The sequence below is a fragment of the Lucilia cuprina genome, chromosome 4 (genome assembly GCF_022045245.1).
Source record: "Lucilia cuprina isolate Lc7/37 chromosome 4, ASM2204524v1, whole genome shotgun sequence".
In the NCBI taxonomy this organism is placed as follows: domain Eukaryota; kingdom Metazoa; phylum Arthropoda; class Insecta; order Diptera; family Calliphoridae; genus Lucilia; species Lucilia cuprina.
The window spans coordinates 38920703-38944413 of NC_060952.1; the positions used below are offsets into that span (position 1 = coordinate 38920703).

A 23711-nucleotide genomic window follows, 5' to 3' on the forward strand; every position below is an offset into this window, starting at 1 on the left:
CATTAGTCAAGCAAAACGCACGCAAAAAAATTAAAAAGGGGTAAAAAAGCGTAATTTTCTAACTGAAAATGGGTAAAAAGGCACTAACGTTTTTTCAGTCAAATATTGTTTATTTTAATAAAAATTGCACATTATTTCGCTCATTTCCTACAAGACTCCAAAATTCGTTTTTTAGAACATTGGGCTGCAAAACAAAACATGCGTCATACTAAAGTCTTTCTGCGGTGTGAGTTAGATTTTTAGTAACATAAGAACTAAAACTAATATTTGACGAATATTAGATAAATAAGATGAGAATTTTAAAAATAGTAAAATGTCATTAAACATTCAAACTGACAGGCACACTACCAACTGGCCAACCGATGTACCCACACCCAAATTGTATAATTTTACAAAACTTATGAAATATATTTTTTTTTGCAAAATCTATATATATTATTTTTAAGTTTTTTGAGTTCTGGAAAAATTGTTAATTTCACTGATAGTGAATAACATAACTTATTTTAAAGTATTTTGAATATTTTGTTTTTTTGTTTTTGAAGAATATTTGCTTTTGTACATTTTGTACATAGATTTTGTTTTGTTGGTCAGTTATAGACCAATCGTCAAAATTTGCTAGAGAGATTTTGGCTTATATAAAACATATTTATGTCGAATATTTTTAAGTCGGTAATGAGTATTAATGTCATTTGGTAGAGAAATTTTGATGCATATAACAATTTGTGGAAAAATTTAACTCGTTTGCTGATGAACACTCGTTTGCTGATGAACAGACGGATGGACATGGTTAGATCGCCTTAGAATTTAATAAGGACCCAAAATATATACGACCAATGTGTTACAAACGGAGTGACAAAATCAATATACCCCACTCATCTTGGGTATATGTTGGGTATAAAAAGCACTAAATGCACTGTCATAAAATTAGAAAGCACCACTTTAGTGCCTTTTTGAAGAAAGGCACCATGAGCAAAATTTTCCGCGTTTGGCACACCAAAAAGCACCGCAAATAGTGCTAAAAGCACTAAGTTGGCAACACTGCTATCTATCTATCTACCTATCTACCTATCTATCTATCTATCTATCTATCTATCTATCTATCTATCTATCTATCTATCTATCTATCTATCTATCTATCTATCTATCTATCTATCTATCTATCTATCTATCTATCTACCTATATAAATTTATTTTTCCACACTTTGCAATTTTGTAAACAATCTTCTCACATTGTATCAGTGGATGTATTGTGTATGACTTACTTTAGAATTTAATATGGACCCAGAATATATATACTTTCGTGAGTCTGTGACCAATACTATGATGTTTTACAAACGGAATGACAAAATCCATATACCCCCATACAATTAACAATGCTATTAAATTAAAGCTCTGAAATATTATTATTTATTTATCTACATTTTTTCATCCATTGGCATACTGGGTACATCTTCTGCTGCTTCTTTGGAAGCATCTAAAACTTTTTCGGCTATTTTGCCCTGACAAACGATATAAGTTAAAATGAAAGCGTTATTAATATATGTAATTTTTAAAATAAATAATAAAATACTAGTAAAACATACCACCAAACTGCCTAGAGATTCCAATAAATCAGCTTTACCACTTCCCGTAAATATAACCAAAATTAAGACCACAAAAAAGAGCACTTCATTAAATTTCATTTTTAAATAATAATTTTTTAATTTTTCCAGTTATTAGAAAAAATTTTAAGACTTAAACCAATAACAGTAAATAAAATATTTATTTTCAAATAATGTATAATTTTATACAGAGATCTTTCTTTTGAAAAAAAGTAAAAATTCAGTTTAAAGAAAATATTATTTATTGTCTATATATATAGTCTTATCGCATCAAATTCTATTACATATGAATTTGATACACTTTATAAAATATATTTTTTTTATATAAGCATTAATAAATTTTATTAAAATATTTATATTTAATTTGTTTTACAAATCAAATTTGTTTACGCAAATTAATCACACAGGAAACCAGCGAATATATGCTTTAAAAAGTGTTTTATGCGCTTTAAATATCCTGTAAAAAACTCAATATATGATAATTCATCATTTAGTTTTAGGAAGTACTTTAATAGAATTTACATTCAAATTACCAATAAATAACATGATCCATAGTTTTTAAAAATACATATACAAAATATAAAACCTAAAGCGAAAAACTTTAAAATATGCATTAGAAGAGTAAAATATGCCATAAAAACTCGAAAATATGCCCTAAATGTTCTTCAAAAGTCAAATCATGCTCTTTTGGGTAAAATATGCAAAAATATGCTCCAACAAATCGATGCAAAAATTCTTAAATTGGTCTGAAAAGTGTCATTGCCTTATCCATGAGTCCCAACGAGACCATACAGGGTTACTTGTCGAAATTCGCATTATTTACACCTATGTATGTATTATATCGATAATTTGAACAAATAGATATCTATAGTATAAAATAACTAGTAGATAACTTTACCAAATGGGCAAGTTGGCATGTATTTCAAATCAGTACCTATGGATTTAAATTAGCAAATATTTTTACACCAAAGATAACAATGCACTGATAGATACTAAGGACTAACCCTACTAATTATTTCATCCAGACTTCCTTAAAAACATATATGAATATATAGTCGGAAATGGCTGACCATATGATATCCTACAACGGTCAGTATGTTAAAAATGTATCCCTATCCCTTTAAATGTTGGTAGAGGAATTTACGTCTACTCCAAACATAAAGGTTAAACTTAATCAGTGCCAAAGAAGACTTCACATCGCCTTAAAAAAAATAATAAGGAATCTAGTCTGGGAAATTAACTCAAAAACTTAAACCCTACTAAAAAAAACAGAATATAGTCTCAAGTCAGAAAAACTTGAAGCATTCGCCAATCACTTGGATAATGTGTTTACTGAAAATGATACAGATTCTTCTATTAGTGCTAACATTATAAATAATGTGGTTCCACGCCCAATAAAATTCCGGTTCTCTACCGTGAAGACGACATTCAAAGGTTTTAGACCTTAGCAGGAAAACCACCTGGTATAGATAAAATTACTACCACGATGATAAGTAACCAACCCAATTCAGCACTAGGAATTATTTTGTTCAACTTTAACTTAATGCTACGTATTGGATATTTCCCTACCTCATGGAAAGTATCCGAAATTGTTATGATACCAAAATCGGGAAAAGATGTCTCTCAAGTGACATCATACCGTGCCATTAGCCTGTTATCTATATTCTCAAAAGTTATTGCTTGAAAGCCTTATAGTATACCTTAATGATAATTGCATTATTGCTGAACATCAGTTTGGTTTCAGAAGAAAGCACAGTACTATCGAACAGATACATACATCGAATAACTACTCTTATTCCGAAGGCCTTCGAGAGCAAGCAATATTGCTCAGCATTATTTATAGATATTTCTCAAGCTTTAGATGAAGTCTGGCACGATGTACTAATATACACAATTATCACATTACTACCTGCGAATGTTCACAAACTGCTTAAAAATTACATATATGAAAGATCTTTTCGAATCAGATCTATCTGCTGGAGTAGCCCAGGGTAGTATTCTAGGTCCGTTCCTATATATTTTATACACTGCAGATATGCCAACGAGCGCACTGACTCACACATCTACATTTGCGGATGAAACCGCTTTTGTACATGATAACCCTTCAATAGCTTCTGAACAACTCCAGCTTCACATCGGCAAATGGAAAATAAAGGTCAATGCAACAAAATTTACTCACGTTACATTTACTTTAAGACGAGAAAATTGTCCTCCCGTACAGATAAACAATATAAAAATTCCTGAACAAAGCCATGTGAGATATCCTTGATCGCCGCTTAACATGGACTCACCACATTGAAGGCAAGATTACACAAATAAAATTAAAGTCAGCTCAAATGTACTGGCTAATCGGTCAGATCTAGACTTGGATTACAAAGTGCTTTTGTACAAAACAGTTATAAAACCGATATGGCTATACAGCATTCAACTGTGGGGAACAGCCCCCTCATCTAATGTTGAAAAATTACATAGAAAGCAGTCAGCACTGTTAAGGTCAATAAGAGGTGCCCCGTCGTACATTCGCGATAGTAATATTCATAGGGATCTCAATGTCCCCATAATACGCGAGGAGAACAAATCCTCTTGTTTAACCTACTTGTCGAAACTAGTGGATCACCCAAATCCCCTTGCCAGGGAGTTGCTGTCATTTGAGGGTCAAAGACGACTGAGAAAAACGGTATCAAATTATCGAGAACTTTGGTTGAAATTGCATCGGCAATAAAAACGTTAATTATAATTTAAGTTAGTTATAATTTAGGTTATAATTTAGGATAAAACCAAAAAAGTACAACTTTAAACTTTGCTACAGGACATCCAAAGTATTCTGTCAGCATAATTATTATCAAATAAACAAATACTACCAAAAAATGTCTTAAATGACGTTTTTACAATAGCCAAATATCTCGGAAACTACATATCATTCTGATTACAAAGCAGTACTTTAATAACGTTTTATAAATAATATTTTATATAAGTATTTTCTAATTCATTAGTCAGCTTCTGCGTGCTGATATAGACTGGGTACACTACCTACTATTTGTTTTGCTGCGCCTGGAACTCGATCAGTTTCTTCGCCCTAACAAACGATATAAGTTAAAACATTTTTATATATTTATATTAATAAAATAAAAAATGTTAAGAAACATACCATTGAGTCGGTTATACTTTTCGTTAAATCAGCTTTACCATTTCCCGTAAAAATAGCCAAAACTAAGACCACACAAAAGAGCACTTCAATTAAATTCATATTTAAATTGTAATTTTTATTTTCTCGTGTAATTATAAAAATACTTAAGATTTGAACAAATCACAGTAAAGAAAATATTAATTTTTAAATGTTGTTTAACTTTATACCGAGATCTTTCTTTTGAAATAAAAGGTAAAAATTTATTTTAAAGAAAATACTATTCATAGTCTATATACATTTAGTTTTATGTATGAAATTATATAACGAATGCATTTGATACACTTGGTAGAAAATGATTTTATTTTTTTTATAGATATTAAATAATAATTTATATATTTCTATCTAAATTGTTTTAGAAGTTAAATTTGGTTACGCAAATTAATCACATAGCTAATTGAAACAAGTAAGAGTTCTATATTAGGCTGTGACGAATCTTATATACCCTTCAACATGGTGTGTTAAAAAAACAGTCATTACCAAAAAGTCCTCTTTTTCAACACTTTCTTCTTAAATTCATGTTTCTAGATTAAATATTATACAAAATTCAAATGAGTAGCTTTTGAAGAACGAAAAAGTACCCAAAAGATCCCTTTTATGTGTCCCCACCTAATTCAGACGCCTACATACTTAATTTCAGGTTGCTAGATACAATATCATATAATATTCAAAAAGTACCTTTTGAAAAACGAAAAAGTACCAAAAAGTTCCCTTTTATGGGTTCTCATCTAATTCAGAATCTACATACTTAATTTCATATCTAATTTCGACACTACAAAATTCAAAAAGTACCTTTTGTATAACGAAAAAGTACCAAAAAATCCCCTTAGACGTGTTCTCTGTTAATCCGGACTCTATTTATTATTATAGAAAACACAAAAAGTACCTTTTGAAAAACGAAAAAGCACCAAAAAGTTCCCTTTTATGGTTTCTCATCTAATTCCGAATTTACAAACTTAATTTCATGTTCCTAGGTTCAATATTATAGAATATTTAATAAGTACCATTTGAAAAACGAAAAAGTTCCCTTTTATGGAAATTAGGTGAGAATTCAGACTCTACATTCTTAATTTCATATATCTAGGTTCAATATTATAGAACATTCAAAAAGTATCTTTTGAAAAACGAAAAAGTACCAAAAAGTTCCCTTTTATGGCTTCTAACTTAAGCTAGGCTCCACATACTTAATTTTATGTTTCTAGCCAATAACAACACACTTGTGCTGCGCTCGCTCTGCTACTCTTGCTCTGCTGCTCACTCTCTGCCTTGTTTTTATAAACCAGAGTACAATAACAAAATTTACCGCATGAATTTGTATTTTGTTTTTGGCAATTTCTGTTTGAGCATGAATAAAAAAAACTCAATTTTTGATGAAATTTTCAGAGGTTGTCTAGGATTTTTGCTCATATCTCCGGTATTTATCTAACAGAATTATTGAAGATTCGGATCTCGCCGATAAATGGGGTCCTTTAAAAACTGATTTGAACAAACACAAAGACGGTTTGATAGACAGACGGATATAGCTTAATCAACCCAGCTACCTATAAGGATCCAGGATATATATACTTTATGGGGTCGGAAAATTATATTATAGAAATTACAAATTTATATATACCCATCTCACGAAGGGTATATATTACGTTGATAATTTCAACAAATGGATATATATTAATATTGTAAAATAAATAGTAGATAACTTTACTAAAGGGGTAAATTTACGCGTATTTTAAATCATTGCCTTAATATGGATTAAAATGTTTAGGACATCAGTACCTAAAAACTAAGGACTAACCCTATTAATTATTTCACCTAGACTTATCAAACCAAAAGGAAATCACACTCTAAAAATTAAAAAATCATATAAAATCTTAAGAATTTAATTAGTAATGTAGTTTATTAGTATATTATGATAATGATGATGATTAAGAAAGAATAATTAAAAGAATCTTATGCGTACAGCCCCCTCATACAATTTAAATGCAGTAAACCCCCTTTTGGATTTAGCTGATATTTGTATTGATCAAAATATTGTTCTTACATATTTCGTAAAGTATATCTATTAGTTCAAACCATAATTCCATGAATCATGACACAGTTGCTTATTGAAGAAAAATACTAGTCCTCCTAGGAATCATATAGCACGACTTAACATATTCTCCAATAAATAATATGTTTTCTGATAATATTAATTAACGTCTTAAATCTACAGAGAAGGATCCATATTCTTTTCGAAAATCTGTTAGGGCTGGTAGGCTGTGTTTTTAAAATTTGCCAAAAACCTCCACCTTTTAGTACCTTTTATGCACTTATAAGTCAATTACTTAGTTGAATCTCAACCGATATTAAGTTTCTCAACGGATTTAGAAAAGAAGAGATGAGGGCATTTCGACCACTTAACATTTTTACTACTTTCGATTTAGTTATAAATCGAAACACACATTTAACTCTTAATTGCGGTTTCTATGGCATATAAATTGGATCCTTAACTCATTCGGTTCATATTTTATGGGTCTCTAAACTAGGCCATCTCGGGTATTTTTGTTCAGAATTAGAAATGTTGATGACTGAATAATTTAGGAACCAGTTATTCGATTTTAACAAATGATGTTTCGTTCGGCAGGTCTTTGATTACTCGTTTTTAACGTTTCATTAAAATTGCATGAAGTCCTGGTGCAAGGACTGTATAGTGGAAAATGTCCTTTATTCTTGAATATCTTAAAAAAATATACATATTTTTTCTTAATTTTTTATGACAAAAGAACAAACTTATTATTATTTTAGAATAGGATTTCCATAGGAAATGAGTGTTTTTTATACACGTTTAACACATTTATAGTCTAGTATATTAAGGATTTAATGCCGAATAAAGCAAAAATTACCACAGACCATCAAATTAATGTTATGTAGTGAATAATAACTGAAATCATGTCATATATAATTAAAATTGGAGGTCATAGTTCAAAATAATTAATTTTTTTTAAATATCTCCTTTTTCATACATCCTACGGACTTAGGAGTGACTACAAAATTTGTAGAGAATCAAATTTACGGCATTATTGTTTTAGAATTTTTTTCCTATTATTAGCAGTTTTGGAGTTATAGCCATTTTTCGTTCATTTTTCTAACCTCAATATATTTTGAACTGCAAACGTAATTGTAATAACTTTATGTGCAGCCAATAGTAATAACAACTTCTCATTATTTTATTATTTATTTCGATCTCTTGTAATGTAAATTTTTAAATTAAATTAAATTAATCGAGTAATCGATGATCTGTCGAACGAAACATCATTTGTTAAAATCGAATAACTGGTTCCAAAGATATTCAGTCACCATCATTTCTAATTTTGAACAAAAATACCCGAGATGCCCTACTTTAGAGACCCATAAAATATGAACCAAATGTCTTTAGGATCAAATTTATACGCCATAGAAACCGCGTTAAGGAGTAGAATATATGCTCCTGATTTGAAAAAAAAAACCAAAGGCGACAAAAATTTAAAACAGCATTTTTTTGTCGATTTTTTTTTTTTTGATTTACCCTATATGTAGATATATTTGTGCATTATATCGACAGAAAACTAGGTTGATCATTATAAAATTTGGTAAAAGGATTTATGTTTATAATTTCTCAATCACATTAGGTAAACATTTCAATTATGTACCTTAAATTATTAAAGAAATTATCTGAAGTTAAGAATATGATTTAATAAGAATTAATTGAACTCATATTTTGAAAGCAATAGATGGAACCTTCTAATAGACATTTTGGCTACAATTTATAGGTTAGAATTTGGTTAATTTTTTATAAATTCACTAAAATCATTAGAGAAATTATGTTTAACGATTTTGGGTAAGAACATTAAGTCAAATTGCTTATGATTTTTACTTAGTTTGCCAACGTATAATACGTCACTTAAGCTATAGTGACGCATTAATTAATTAAGCAGAAAAATCTTGACATTTAAAAATCAATCCCCAATATTAACCAAATATAAAAAGAGTAAATCCCCTCTTAACAAAAAAAAATATATAAATTAACACAAAGAAATATAAAGACAATAAAAGTGAAGAGAAATTTATATAAAAGCTTAGCTTAAAGCTTCGATCATTAACAGTTCTTTAAAAAACACATCACAATAGGCAATTGAAGCAAAACACTTGTTTAAACAATTTTAATATTTAAAGAAATACAATGAATTTTAACAAAGTTTTCGTATTCCTTACTTTGATGCTAGTCGCTTTAGTGGGTCAAAGTCAAGGTGGTTGGTTAAAAAAATTCGGCAAGAAAATTGTAAGTTTTTAAGAAAAATTTAAAAAAAGATCTATATTTTAATATTTTTTTCTCTGTAGGAACGTGTAGGTCAACATACTCGTGATGCCACTATACAAGCAATTGGTGTTGCTCAACAAGCTGCCAATGTTGCAGCAACTTTAAAGGGTTAAATATGTATTTAGCAATTGATCGATAATATTAATTAGAATAACTAATATAAGTATAAACTGACTGCCTTATTTGTTAAAAATTAGTTGATTAAGTATTATGTTTAAGATTGTATTAAAGAAATAAAAATGATGATATTAAAGTATTCATATAAGTTTTTTATTTCTTTTGTAATTTCTACAATGAAATTTTCTTTTCGCTTCTTTGGAAGTCAATAAACATCACCTTCTGTGAATCTAAACAAATTCACTTAGTGCTACTTTTGAAGTGGTGATAGATGTTATACTTTTGGAAGTACTTCGTTTTATATTTGCTGTGAACATACGTGCATATTTTTTTATTGGACAACACTTCTGCGAAGCATTGTATTGAAACTACTAAAAAAATCCATGCCTAATATATACGAAAAATGTCTTAGATTGTACGAATGGTTCGTTGTTTCGCACCACGAAATTCTTTCGTACTATATACGAAATTGTACGAAATATTTTAGTATAATGCAAAATATTCTTGAAAAAATTAATTTACATAAATTGAAAAAAGGGAATTTTGAATAAATATGGTAAAATTTACTAAATATTAACTTATTCAAACATTTTTGTTCATTTTAAAATAAATTTTCTAATTTTAGTTCAAAATTATTCTCCACACGAATTTTAATTTTCTTTTATGAAAATAATTCGAGAATAATATTATACTTTTTCTTAAATTTTATAAAAATGTTGTAGTTTTATTTAATCATAATATAATTAATATCATTATGTTTTATTTCGCTAAAATTTAAGAAAAAAATATTACGAAAGGTTATCGTACTTTCGTAAAAATAGAAAAGGGTTTTATTAAATAATATTTCGTATTATACACGAATTTTTTTTAATATTACGAAAATAGAAGTTACGAAATTTTTTTTGTAAAGTTGAGCATGGATTATTTTCAGTGTGGGAAGAAGGATTGAGGAAGTAGTGTTTAAATCCTCTAATATCGAAAGTGGCGGGAAATACTCCACATACGAACAGTGCGGCTAAGGAATGAATTTTCCCTGTAATGTGTTGTGCGGTCCACTTGCCAATTCGCAAGAATAAACGAGTATCGGGAACAAGTTCCCCAATTTCAGAGGAACACATTTCATTGTAGTATCGATAGAACAGTAAAGGTGGAGTTCTAATGAATCATTACAGTTAAATACCTGACCGTCACTGATAAGTACCTTCTCCAGTTTCAATCGGATAAGTCGTGTAAGAAGGTCAGAAGGAGTAAAAAAACGAGACACTTGAATACTTCTTTCGACACTTGAGAAATGTGTTTAGTCCAGCTGGCTGTATTTTCAAGCCTAGAACCTCAAGAGTTTCCGATTCCTTAATATTTACACCACCCATGTATATAGATTGATCGACAATATCTGCCAAGAGTTTAAAAAATTAAGTCTTGCGGGCGTTAAAATCGACTCTGTTACCATGACCCTATTCAGAGATTGTCATGATTCATTTATACTGAGCCCTCTCTATAGGCTTAGTCTATAGTTGAATGAATAAGAATGACAGACATTGCTGTCATCAGCAAAGGAGTAGATAGAGTTGGAAGTTTGACATAGAAGGTGGTACCCCTTTGTACGGTTGTATAGAGGCCATGCGAAATAATAGAAAAAATATCCAAACTAAATACACAAAAGAAGTGTATATATGTACCAAATTTCATCAAAATATTTCGTAAATTACGACCTGCAGCGTGCGCAAAAGTTTAACCTGGGCATACAGATGGACAGACGCACATATTTAAATCGACATTAAGAGATTCTGAGGCAATTGTGCGATTGAGTGGATGTGGGGACAATATTCTTGGGTGTTGCAAACATCAGCACAAACGCATTATACCCTCCCTACTATAGTGGTGTAGAACATAAAAAGTGATTTTAAGCCTAATCTTTGTACAAGTATAAAAACAGCTTTTTCTATGTAAACATTTTTATTTAAATAAATTATAATATAATAATTAATAATTCTTAATTTTTGTATAAATAAATTCTAGAACTATTTAATATTTAAAAACTAAATTTAACTTAAATTTCTATCCTTTTAAAGTGGCGGCCACATTGGCGGCCTGTTGAGCAACCCCAATAGTTTGGATGGTGGCATCACGGGTATGTTGACCCACACGTTCCTATTAAAACATAAAACAAATATTTGTTTTTTTAACTTAAATTTAAGGAATATTTTCAAATTAAAACTTACAATTTTCTTGCCAATTTTTTTCAACCAACCAGCTTCACTTTGTCCCACAATAGCAACCATAATTAAAGCAAATAATACGAACAATTTATTGAAATTCATTTTGTATATGGAAATATTTGTTTAGCTAGTTTGAAGAAAGACTGTTTCTTTATCTGTATTTAATTGTAAACTGTTAATGAATAAAGCTTTAAGTTTGGCTTTTATAATAATTCATGATACAATGTTGACTTAACGTTTCTTTGTTGAGGAAAAGGAAACACAACACTTCTGTTGATTTTGAACGGGGAATTACTTTTGGAGAAAAAATATGTATTTTGCATGTGTGATGTTAATTGTTTCAGTAGCAATTACCCTGCAGTTCGATATTATTGTCTCGTACTGATGATATAATCTTAAAACTTTGGTGCTTTTTTATATAGTCTAATATATAATGTAGTCTATAGTCGCATCTATAGTCTTATCTATTAAGTAATCTATAGTGTGGTACATAATCTAGTATAGTCTTAAATATATTCTATAGCGCAATATGTAGTCTAGTCTATAGTCTAGTCTATAATATATCAAATAGTCTACTGTTAAATCTATAATAATAAAAAGTCTATAGTCTAGTCTATATTCTAGTCTATAGTCTTGTCTATAGTCTAGTCTATAGTCTAGTCTATAGTCTAGTCTATAGTCTAGTCTATAGTCTAGTCTATAGTCTAGTCTATAGTCTAGTCTATAGTCTAGTCTATAGTCTAGTCTATAGTCTAGTCTATAGTCTAGTCTATAGTCTAGTCTATAGTCTAATCTATAGTCTAATCTACAGTCTAATCTATAGTCCAGTCTATAGTCTAGTCTGTAGTTTGTAATATAGTCTAGTCGATTGTTTGGTCGACAGTCTAATCTATAGTCTAATATTAAGTCTAATCTATAGTCTAGTATAGTCTACTGGGTTATTTCCTAAAATATTTTCAATCAGATTATATTTTAGTAAAAATAAAAACACACGCACAAAATTTTAGTTACAGTTCCATACTTTTGGCTGATTAACAAATTAAACTCTAGAAAATAATAGACAAATAGTTTACACTATTTTTACATGAATCATTGACGAAAGAAAGCTATTTTAAATTTTACAAAAAAAAAAACCGAGCGTGCGAGCCCCCTTGTAAAATTAGCACAAATAAGAATAACAAAACCCTTAGCAAAATCCCCTAATAGATCATTTGTGGTTTTTCTTGTAGAGTAAAAAAATTGATATAAAAACCAGCTGAAACTATTCATTGTCAACAGTTCACTTTCAGAGCCGCACAACAACAACGTGTCAGACACATAAACATTTGTTTAAACAAATAAATTTTAATATTTTTAAACAACAACAATGAATTTTAATAAAATATTCGTTTTCTTTGCTTTGATTTTGTGTGCTTTTGTGGCTCAAAGTCAAGGTAGTTGGTTGAGTAAGATTGGGAAGAAAATTGTAAGTTTTTGTTATAAAATAATTAAAAAAGCACTTTAACAAATTAATTTTATTTTTTTTTTCTTAAAGGAACGTGTGGGCCAACATACTCGTGATGCTACAATCCAAACTATTGGTGTTGCCCAACAGGCAGCTAATGTAGCTGCAACTTTAAAGGGTTAATTAAATAAAACAATTAATTTGTCGAAATTGTCAAGTATTATGGATTATTAATAGGTATTTTATATTAGTTATTAGAGTAAAAATAAATATTAAATAAAAATATAAAAATATCATATATTTGTATTTATACCACTATAGTAGGGAGAATATTATGCGTTTATGTTGATGTCTGCAGAAATATTGTTCTCGGAATACTTTAAGGTTAGGATCACCTACAGAGTCTGTGTGTCATGTAAGACTAGTACGCAAGCAACAGATCGCAATTTTCAATTTATATTAATAAAATTTGGCACATAGTTAAAATTGGTTCAAGCCCCTATACAAAGTCCCCTTCAAAAATTAAACTTTAAGGTCAAAATTCACTTATAGACACTAATATAATGATATCAAGATAAACTTCTCCATAAAAAAACTTTAATGAAGACATCAACAATTTTAGAATGAAAATAAAGAACACATATTTATTATACTTTAGGCTACTATTTCTCTACACTATTTATATTTTTAACTTTAATATAATGATGACTTCCGGAAGAATTTTTTTTAATGTTGGCTTGAGGCAATTATGGATAATGCTGTTCAGATTTCGAGAAATTGATCAATTTCTCTTAATGATTTGATTTTTACATGATTTATTGACCCCTTTGTGAAAATGGTTACATAGAGGTTAATTTTAGACCGTCTATAAGATATATTTTTGATATATTGTAATTATTCAATAATCATATCGAAATTCTATTCCTTCCGACTTATCAACTATATTCGATTTTTTCGGACTTACGGGAAAATAAGAGGATTTAAAGTCTATTAGTCCCTTAAATAAAAATAGTAATCGATAAAATCAGTAACTACGATACCTGATAGGACAATATTTCAAATATATATATTTCATGGATCGTGAGAAGTGTTCCTAAATTTTTCCAATACATGGTTTCGAAGTTTTAATTTTCAATTAATTGTACCTATCGGTAAATACATTATTTTAAAATTTTTGGGTATATAGATACATATTTACGTCTAGAAACCATATTTAGAATAAAGGGAAAAACAGGACCCCACTAGTTTACTATAAATAGAACAATTTACTTTTTTATTTATATTTAAAATTTTATTTAAATTAATTATTCAGCTTGTAATAAATAAATAAATTCTATTTAACAATTAGTATTTAAAAACTAAATTAAATTTAATATTCTATCCTTTTAAAGTGGCGGCCACATTAGCGGCCTGTTGAGCAACCCCAATAGTTTGTATGGTAGCATCTCTAGTGTGTTGACCCACACGTTCCTATTAAAACATACATAACAAATATTTAGTTTGTTTTTACGTTAATTAATAATCATTTTTCAAATTAAAACTTACAATTTTCTTGCCAATTTTTTTCAACCAACCAGCTTCACTTTGTCCCACAACAGCAACCATAATTAAGGCAAATAATACGAAAAATTTATTAAAATTCATATTGTTTATAATTATTTGCTTAGTTAGTTTGCAGAAAGAGTACGTCTTTTGCTGTTTTTTAATTGCAAACTGTTAATAAATAAAGCTTTTAGCTGGGCTTTTATAATAATTTATGTCACAATGTTGACTTAACGCTTCTTTGTTAAGGAAAAGGAAACACAACACTTTAGCAAATTTAGAACGGGGAATTACTTAAAAAAAAAATATTTATTTTGCATGTGTTGTTTTAATTGTGATTACCCTGCAATTCGATATGATTGTCCAGTACTAATAATATAATCTTAAAACTAGAGCATTTTTTCAGATAATTCCATTATTACAAATACCGCTGTCGTAGTGAAGTAGTTGTAGTGAACGATTATAGTAAAGTCTACTTTATATTTTCTACTCTAGTCTATAGACTGGTCTATATTCTGGTCTATAGTCTGGTCTATAGTCTAGTCCATAGTCTAGTCTATAGTCTAGTCTATAGTCTAGTCTATAGTCTAGTCTATAGTCTAGCCCATAGTCTAGTCTATAGTCTAGTCTATTGTCTAGTCCATAGTCTAGTCTATAGTCTAGTCTATAGTCTAGTCTATAGTTTAGTCTATAGTCTAGTCTATAGTCTAGTCTATAGTCTAGTCTATAGTCTAGTCTATAGTCTAGTCTATAGTCTAGTCTATAGTCTAGTCTATAGTCTAGTCTATAGTCTAGTCTATAGTCTAGTCTATAGTCTAGTCTATAGTCTAGTCTATAGTCTAGTCTATAGTCTCGTCTATAGTCTAGTCTATAGTCCAGTATATACTCTAGTCTTTAACTAGTCTATAGTCTAGTCTATAGTCTAGACTACAGTCTAATCTATAGTCTAGTCTATAGTCTACTCTATAGTCTAGTCTACAGTCTAGTCTATATTCCAGTCTATAGTCTAGTTTAAAGTCTAGTATATAGTCTGGTATATAGTCTAGTTTATAGTCCAGTTTTGAGGTTATTTCACACAATATAGTTTTGTACCGAAACATTTACAAATTGCAATATTTTATTTGGAATTACATTTTAGTAAACATTAAATGGAACGCCCAAAGTTAAGTTACAGTTTGGCTGATTACCAAATTAAAAAAATAGAAAAAAAAATACAATATTTCAAGATGAATCATTAAAGAAATGTTTTTTAATTGTTTAGATTAATAAAGAAGAAAAATGAGCGATCCCCCGTTTAATATTAAAACAGAGGAAGAAAAACTCAAAACCCTTAACAAAATCCCCTAACACATCATTTGTGGTTTATTAAAGAATAGAAATTGTATATAAAAAGCAGTTTAAACTATTAATTATTAACAGTTCATCTACAAAGCCGCACAACAATAACGCGTCAGTAGCAATAAACATTTGTTTAAACAAATAAATTAATATTTTTAATATTTTTAAACAACAACAATGAATTTTAATAAAATATTCGTTTTCTTTGCTTTGATTTTGTGTGCTTTTGTGGCTCAAAGTCAAGGTAGTTGGTTGAGTAAGATTGGCAAGAAAATTGTAAGTTTTTGTTATAAAATAAAATAATTTAAAAAAGCACAATTTTATTAACAAATTAATTTTATTTTTTACTTAAAGGAACGTGTTGGTCAACATACTCGTGATGCTACCATCCAAACTATTGGTGTTGCCCAACAGGCAGCTAATGTAGCTGCAACTTTAAAGGGTTGATTTAATAAAACAATTAATTGGTCGAAGTTGTCAAGTATTATGGATTATAAATAAGTAATTTATATTATTTATTAAAGCAAACGTAAATATTTAAACTGACTGATATTAATTTAAAGAAATTTATAATTATGTTATAAAAAAATGGAGTAGAATTTTAAGCCACAAGGGCTTGAATTTGTAAAATTAAAAAATATAAAAAATAATAATATAAAATATTTATAAAAAATATGTGTTGTTTTCAACTTCAGAAATTTAAAACAAGTTAGTGTGCTATATTCGGCTGTGCTGAATCTTAAATACCCTCCACCAGCAAGCATCATTTTATTAAAACACATTTAAATATCTAATTTATAGATAATTCGACAGTGAGGTAAATAACATTTATATGGGAAGCTAATTTTGATTAGGTCCAAAAAAGGTGAGTTTCAGATGTGGACCTCGTACGGGTGCTATGACTTATCATCGGCCCGATCTTGCCGATGCCAAAATATTTAGGAAAATATTTTTAATAAACGAAATTCGTTAAGTGATCGTGAAAGATGTTGATGACTTTATATAGGATCTATGAACAATAATAGAGCAGTTTTATACTTTTATATTTTTTTTTTCATTCGAGTCATTTATGACTCTTCTGCACGATAAAAATGATCATATATGCGCTCATTTTCTGATCATAAATGATACATTCGTCCGGATAAAATGGTACCCTACCGCTTCGAAAAGTAGAAAAACCTGGTTCACACTAGGAAACTTTTTTGGAAAACTTTTGATTTTTGTTTGTGAGAGAAAGAGAATGAAATATCAATCTCTTTCTCTCACACACAAAATTAAAAGTTTCTCAACATAAGTTTCCTAGTGTGAACCAGGTCTTATAAACCCCACTTATAATCAATTATGACTTTTTAAATCTCTTTTGAGTCACTACAAACTAAATTTATAAACAATCATATTTCAAACGACTGGATGACCTATTTATGATTGGTATACATTTTATTATTGTTTTTTTTTCAAATAAATCAGATTTTAAACATTAATTGAAATTATTTAGACTTAGTTTAGTGATTATTCACCCAACTATCATCCGTAAAAGATCATTAAGCATATAAAATTATTATAATTAAAGCATAATATAATTTCAATATCCTTGACAGTAAATCGACTTTATAAATATCAGACAAATTCAAATACTTATACATTTAATATTATAAACAAAATGAGAATTATATCAACACATTTTAGGCTACACAAAATGTTCTTCCAAAAGAGTCTTTTCTGTACCCCATTTCTAATAAGTTTCGATTCATTTTTGAATTGTTTTTGAGACATTTTTAAGTTTAAGTGTTGCTATTTCATTACAAACAAAAACAATAACATTTTAGATCTTCCAACTTCATGAAATATGACTACAAAATAAGTTTTTAAAACCATCATATTTTAAACACCTGGATGATAAATTTATGATTGCTATACACTTTGTTTTGTTTGTTTTTCAAATATTCTGATTTCAATCATATATCGGGATCATTTTCGAGTCATTTTTTAAGCGCTCAACTTATTAATCACTTTTAGGTCATCAAAAGGAGTCATAACTGACTCAGTTTACTGATTAATCATCCAACAATCGTCCACCGTAGCTAAGTACACCGAACATACGTCATATCGAAATTTTTCCAGATATTATATTATTTAATAATGAATTATGTTTTATTAAGTGATTTTTAGACGTGAACCTTGTATGGGAGCTAAAAATAATTTTATATAATTAGTTATATAAACGAAATACGTATTTATTTATTTTAGTAATTTTCGAAAATGTTCCTTATAAGGAAATTGTGAACTATTATAGTGTAATCCGGAAAAAATCGACAGAAAGATTTATACGTACAGCAAACATATTTGAGTCGCATTTATACCTACAGCTTTATTATTCAACTAAAAACATATATGCGTTTAATTGATTTTTGGAAGTGGACATTATAAGGGTTCTATAAATCGACTTTCGAATAATCGAACAATCGACCTTTGTCGAAAAAAGTCGAAGTCGACTATTTTGTTCCAAAAAAGTCGATAACTCGACTATCGTCTGTGAAAAAAGTTGAAAAGTCGACATTGTTAATAAAAGTCGAAAAAAGTCGAAAATAGTCGAAAAAGTCGGAAAAAGTCGAAAAAAGTCGAAAAGTCGAAAAAGGTCAAAAAGTCGAAAAAAGTCGGTAAAAGTCGAAAAAAGTAAAAAAAATCGAAAAATTCGAAAAGTCAAAAAAGGTCGATAAGTCGAAAAATCGTAAAAAGTCGAAAAGTCGACTATTTATAAAATATAGTCGAAAAGTCGACTTTTCGTTTCAACTATAGAACCCTAGACCTTATATGTCCAATAATCGAACGTTCCAGAAAAAAATTTGGTAGAATGATTTACATCGACACAAAAATTATTCAAGTCGAATTTTATCCATATACATATGTTTATAATTCAATGAAATATTTGCTTGTATTTGTATTTGGAAGCGGACCTTATATGGAAGCCATGACCAACTACGGCCCCATCCGGAAAAAATTGTGTGATTCATATATAAACAAAACGTTTTTGTGTCTAATTTAATTACAATAATTAAATAATCAATGAATTATGTGCGTTTAAATGATTTTCGAAAGTTTGCTATGACCAATTGTGGATCAATATAAATCGATCCAAAACTAACTTAATTTAAATCAAAATATAAAAATGTTTGTATTGAAAACATTATAAACATAAATATATATTTATATTTCTTAATAAAATCAAAGAAATATGGCAATATATAATTATTTAAATGTTAATTAATTTAAATTAAAATGATTTATTAATTTAACATTAATTAAACAAATATTTCTTAATTTCACACATACTTTTTGTAACGTGTACACTCATCTCTAGCACTCGTTACACGCACAAAAATACAACCCTGTGAACTACTGCAGCCAACTTCCGAACGAATGAAAAACGAGCGAGTAAAGGAAATTACTGTTCAGTGGGTCTATTTTACTTCCTTTTCTGTCAAAATAATTGACCAAGGTTGGTGTATTTTTTGTGATAAGTTTTTAAAAAAGTGAAAAAATTACGATTATTTTCCATTCAAATGTAGAAATGTGTATGAAAAATTATGACTAAAAGAATGAATATAAAATGTAAATGAAATTTGAGTGTGTACGTTAAGAAAAACAGCAAGATGTTAAACGATTAGAAAAAAAGAAAAATGTCAGCGACCGGCTGGGGAAAGAAAAGCTAAAAAGTGTTTACGTTTGTGTTGATAAATTAAAAAACCAAAAGATGGAAAATAAAAGTGATTTTTTAAGTAAAAAGAAAATGTTTAAGGAAGTTTCAACTAATATAATGTGTTTGTGTGTTTTTTTATGAAATTTTTAGATGATTGGCTCCAAGATTATTAAGCCTGGTGGTGCTGAGCCCGATGATTTTGAGAAATCCATTGCTCAAGCTCTCTTGGAGTTGGAGGCCAACAGTGACCTCAAGCCCTACTTGAGAGATTTGCACATTACACGTGCCCGTGAAATTGAATTCGGCAACAAGAAGGTAGGTGTTGCTGTTTTCTTTATAATTTTGTGAGAAAGTTTTATAATGAGATTTTTTTTTGCGTGATATAGGCTGTCATCATCTATGTGCCCATTCCCCAACAAAAGACCTTCCAAAAGATTCAAATCATTTTGGTTCGTGAATTGGAGAAGAAATTCTCTGGCAAACATGTCGTTGTTGTTGGCGAACGTAAAATTTTGCCCAAACCCACCCGCAAGGCCAGAAACCCCTTGAAACAAAAGCGTCCACGTTCCCGCACCTTGACCGCTGTCTACGATGCCATCTTGGAAGATTTAGTCTTCCCTGCTGAAATCGTTGGCAAGCGTATCCGCGTCAAGTTGGATGGTTCTCAATTGATCAAGGTTCATTTGGACAAGAATCAACAAACCACCATTGAACACAAAGTAAGTTGTTTGTGACGAGATTGTTTAAAATTATTAGTGGGAGGGGTTATTTTTTTATGGATTTTAATTGTTGTTGGTGGGGAGACAAGTGAAAATGAAGAAGTGTTTGTTGTTGTTGTTTTTTTTTATAATACTTGTATGTGTGCTTAATTAGAAATATTGTGAAAATTTTAAAATGTTTGTGGTAAAGTTTGACCAGAAAACAAATGCGGAATTTATTCTGAAATAACCAAGTTTTAGAAAGGTTACTAAAAAGAGCCACTCCAGGTTCATGATGTCGCCATTCTATAAAACTTTGATGTTATTCTAATTGTTTTAAAGAAATTTCAATTTCCAAACAACACACTTCTTCATTAGATTCTTGTAAAATATAGCTATTTTATTTAAATAATTTCTAAAGTATAATGTCCTTGTGTTATTTGCTGATTGTATTTATAACCAAGATCAGTGATTGTCAAAAAGGACAAATATTAAATATTACAGCCAATGTCTCGTTATTGTTTAAAAATGCTTGTATAAATGGCCTTTAAACATTTCCATACGTTGGTTACATTTCTATGTCATAAATTATTAAGTATAAAGAAATATATTTAAAAGGAACTTAAAGTATTGGAATATTTTAAATTATCGTCCTTGTGTTAATTGCTGAATTATGACCACTAGTCACAGTGATCGTCAAAAAGGACAAATAGTAAAATTTACAAGAAATATTTTTACTTAAAAAAAAAATTACAAATTATTTTTCTAAATTTGTAAAAAATATAAAAAAGTATTTCTACAAAACGACAAAAAGGATAATTTATACAATTAAGGAATAAAGTTTAAAAGAATGAAATCTATTTAGAGTTAAATCACAATACGGCGGAAAATATTTGAATGTTTTTTCGGTAAATAATTAAAAAAATGTTTGAAATTATTAAACCTCTTCATATGTAGAGTATATTTCATTTATAAACTATGAAGTTTGAAGAAATATGTATATTGAAAAAGAACTTTCTGTTAAAGTTTTATAATTAATATCGTCCTTGTGTTAATTGCTGAATTATGACCACTAGTCACAGTGATCGTCAAAAAGGACAAAGAGTAACATTTACAAGAAATATTTTTACTTAAAAAAGTTACAAGCTAATATTCTAAATTTGTAATAAATATAAAAAAGTATTTCTACAAAACGACAAAGAAGATAAATTTATACTATATAATAATTAAGTTTTAAAGAATGAATTTTATTTAAAGTGAATTCAACTTAATAGTTGCGGCTGAAAACATTGAATGTTTCATTCATTCATTAAACTCATACTTTAACAGACTAGAACACTAAACTATCGGATGTCATTCTCTTCTAAAAATCGACTTTTTAATTAAGGTCCTGTTTCTCTAAATGCGAACAAACATTTCTCTATCATTTTATATTGAAAACAATATCAAATGAAGAAAATACTTGATCGTTATCATTAAGAGGAACAAAGCCTTAAGAAAGTCTTTAACGAAATGAAGATAATTCTTAAAAGGTTTATATTGAAAGTACCTATTTGGAATTTGTTCTTTTGTCAAAAATCTTAAAATCTTATTATTATTTTTAAATTGTATTACGTTCTTGTGTTATTTGTTGATTGTGTTTTTTATAAAAATCAATGATTGTCAAAAAGAACGTAAATTAAACTAAAACAACAACTCGTTATTATTGAATCTGAAATTTTAAGATTAAATATATTCCATTTGTTGCTTACAATTGAATTAAAACCTAATAAAGAGGATTTTGCTAAGTTTCTGTTTACAAAGAGCAAAATTTGCTGTCAAAACTTTTGGGTTTAAGAGCAAGAGGGATAGAAAGAAGAAAGTTTAACAATTAACTTTTACCTCTGTGCCAAAAACTCAAACAATTTAGTGATAAATGTTGTTCTGTGTAAACTAATAACATAGTTCTAGAACTCTAGAGCTTTAAAAACGTACTAAATTTGTCAGATAAGTTAGACCTGGTCCACACTAGGAAACTTTTGTTGAGAAACTTTTTCTTAATTCTCTTTTGAAGTTTTCTTAATGTCCACATATAGAAACTTTTGTTTCAGAAACTACGTGTTAATTGCATTGATTTGTTGTACTAATGAGAAGAAACAAACAAAACAAAACAAGTTTCCGAGTTAGAGAAACTCAGAACCGCGAGAGAGATGAATGATATTATTCACTTTCTCTCTTACGCAAAATCAAAAGTTTCCTAGTGTGTACCGGCACTTGCTACTTTTCTAGTTTTATCGTTATTAAAAGAAGCAGTGAAATTATCTTCATTTTCAAAATCGAATAACAATATTCCAAAGACCGCTTATTTGCCTCCCATACGTGATGTTTTTTTAACCTGTTAGCGTGATGGGACTTCCTACAAAGCGGCAGATTAAAAAACTTGAGAAATTTAACTACAAATTTTTTGCCAATAACAAAAAAATTTCTATTTCCTAAGTTGATAAATAAAAGAATTATAAAAAAATTCCTTTTTTAAATGTAAAACTTTGGTTCCTTTTAAAAAAAAATTTCTACCGTTCTTGTGTTTTTTGTTGATTGTTATTTTCAAAATCAATGATTGTCAAAAAGAACGTACATTAAACTTTAAAACAACGACTCGTTATAATTTATTCTCACTTTTAAATAAGAATAAATATATTCCATTTGTTGCTTACATGCTATAAACTATAACCAAAAAACTATGGTACAAACTAAACACCGCCTATTTGCCTCCCATACGTGATGTTTTTCAACTTGTTAGCGTGATGGGACTTCCTACGTAAGCGGTAGATTAAAAAACTTTAAAAATTAACTATATTTTACTTGAAAACTCAAAAGTAATTTATAGTTTTAAAGTTAATAAATATTTAAATAATTTATTATTAATTTAAGTAATTAAATTTATTTTAATTATCTTTATTAATTTTATGTTTTTCTTTTAATTTTTCTTTTTTAGGTGGACACCTTCACCTCGGTCTACAAGAAACTTACCGGTCGTGATGTCACTTTTGAATTCCCCGATAACTATTTGACCATGTAAATTGTGAAAAATAAATGTTATTTTTTATATAGTGAAAATGTTGTTCAACACTATTTGTCGCTTGTTTTTTAAAAATACCAAAAAACTGGGGCATCATTTTAAAAGAATGCAAAGAAAGGAAGTATTTTGTAAATTTCTTTTACAAAAAAATTTCTGAAATTCAGAAATAGATTTTTACAAAACTAAAACAACAACAAAAATAAACTTTTACAACGTAAAATTGTAAAATAAATTTGGTTTTATTTAATTTTTATTTATCTATCTAAATTTTAAGTTTAAATTGGTCCGGAAAAATTTAGCAATTTTTGAGGTGTTTTAGAAATATACTAAATGAAAGTAAAAAAACTAATTTATAAAAGCTATCTATATATAAAAATGAATGTGTGTTTGTATGTTTGTTTGGACTTTATAGACTGCTAAATGGCTGGACCGATTTTCCTGAAATTTTCTCAGTGTCATCCTGTGTATGTGGAAGGACCT

General features: G+C 28.7%; 6 protein-coding genes and 3 non-coding genes across 9 annotated transcripts; 7 read left to right on the top strand and 2 right to left on the bottom strand.

Moving 5' to 3' along the window:
- The first annotated feature begins 8880 nt into the window (after positions 1–8880).
- Positions 8881–9376, top strand: LOC111687495 (sarcotoxin-1C-like). Its single transcript, XM_023449936.2, has 2 exons — positions 8881–9079; positions 9139–9376. Exons 1-2 carry the CDS (start codon positions 8981–8983, stop codon positions 9229–9231), a joined length of 192 nt encoding a protein of 63 aa, XP_023305704.1. The 5' UTR covers positions 8881–8980; the 3' UTR covers positions 9232–9376.
- Positions 9377–11172: 1796 nt separating this feature from the next.
- Positions 11173–11629, bottom strand: LOC111687499 (sarcotoxin-1C-like). Its single transcript, XM_023449939.2, has 2 exons — positions 11458–11629; positions 11173–11386 (listed from the first exon to the last, which is right to left on the bottom strand). The coding sequence occupies exons 1-2, from the start codon at positions 11554–11556 to the stop codon at positions 11294–11296; spliced, it is 192 nt and encodes a 63-aa protein (XP_023305707.2). The 5' UTR covers positions 11557–11629; the 3' UTR covers positions 11173–11293.
- Positions 11630–12732: 1103 nt separating this feature from the next.
- Positions 12733–13196, top strand: LOC124419608 (sarcotoxin-1C-like). Its single transcript, XM_046949762.1, has 2 exons — positions 12733–12919; positions 12989–13196. The coding sequence occupies exons 1-2, from the start codon at positions 12821–12823 to the stop codon at positions 13079–13081; spliced, it is 192 nt and encodes a 63-aa protein (XP_046805718.1). The 5' UTR covers positions 12733–12820; the 3' UTR covers positions 13082–13196.
- A 950-nt stretch (positions 13197–14146) lies between these two features.
- On the bottom strand, positions 14147–14610 carry LOC111687501 (sarcotoxin-1C-like). Its single transcript, XM_023449942.2, has 2 exons — positions 14444–14610; positions 14147–14368 (listed from the first exon to the last, which is right to left on the bottom strand). The coding sequence occupies exons 1-2, from the start codon at positions 14540–14542 to the stop codon at positions 14276–14278; spliced, it is 192 nt and encodes a 63-aa protein (XP_023305710.2). The 5' UTR covers positions 14543–14610; the 3' UTR covers positions 14147–14275.
- A 1227-nt stretch (positions 14611–15837) lies between these two features.
- On the top strand, positions 15838–16354 carry LOC111687500 (sarcotoxin-1C-like). The gene is made up of 2 exons (XM_023449941.2): positions 15838–16054; positions 16133–16354. The coding sequence occupies exons 1-2, from the start codon at positions 15956–15958 to the stop codon at positions 16223–16225; spliced, it is 192 nt and encodes a 63-aa protein (XP_023305709.1). The 5' UTR covers positions 15838–15955; the 3' UTR covers positions 16226–16354.
- Positions 16355–19150: 2796 nt separating this feature from the next.
- LOC111687502 (40S ribosomal protein S7) lies at positions 19151–23284 on the top strand. The gene is made up of 4 exons (XM_023449943.2): positions 19151–19274; positions 19626–19790; positions 19862–20194; positions 23148–23284. Exons 2-4 carry the CDS (start codon positions 19626–19628, stop codon positions 23229–23231), a joined length of 582 nt encoding a protein of 193 aa, XP_023305711.1. The 5' UTR covers positions 19151–19274; the 3' UTR covers positions 23232–23284.
- LOC111687509 lies at positions 20599–20749 on the top strand. The gene has a single exon (XR_002762824.2). It is a non-coding gene; the product is annotated as a small nucleolar RNA psi18S-1377 (small nucleolar RNA).
- Positions 21786–21928, top strand: LOC111687510. Its single transcript, XR_002762825.2, has one exon. It is a non-coding gene; the product is annotated as a small nucleolar RNA psi18S-1377 (small nucleolar RNA).
- LOC111687508 lies at positions 22726–22819 on the top strand. The gene has a single exon (XR_002762823.1). It is a non-coding gene; the product is annotated as a small nucleolar RNA psi18S-1377 (small nucleolar RNA).
- Positions 23285–23711: the final 427 nt, after the last annotated feature.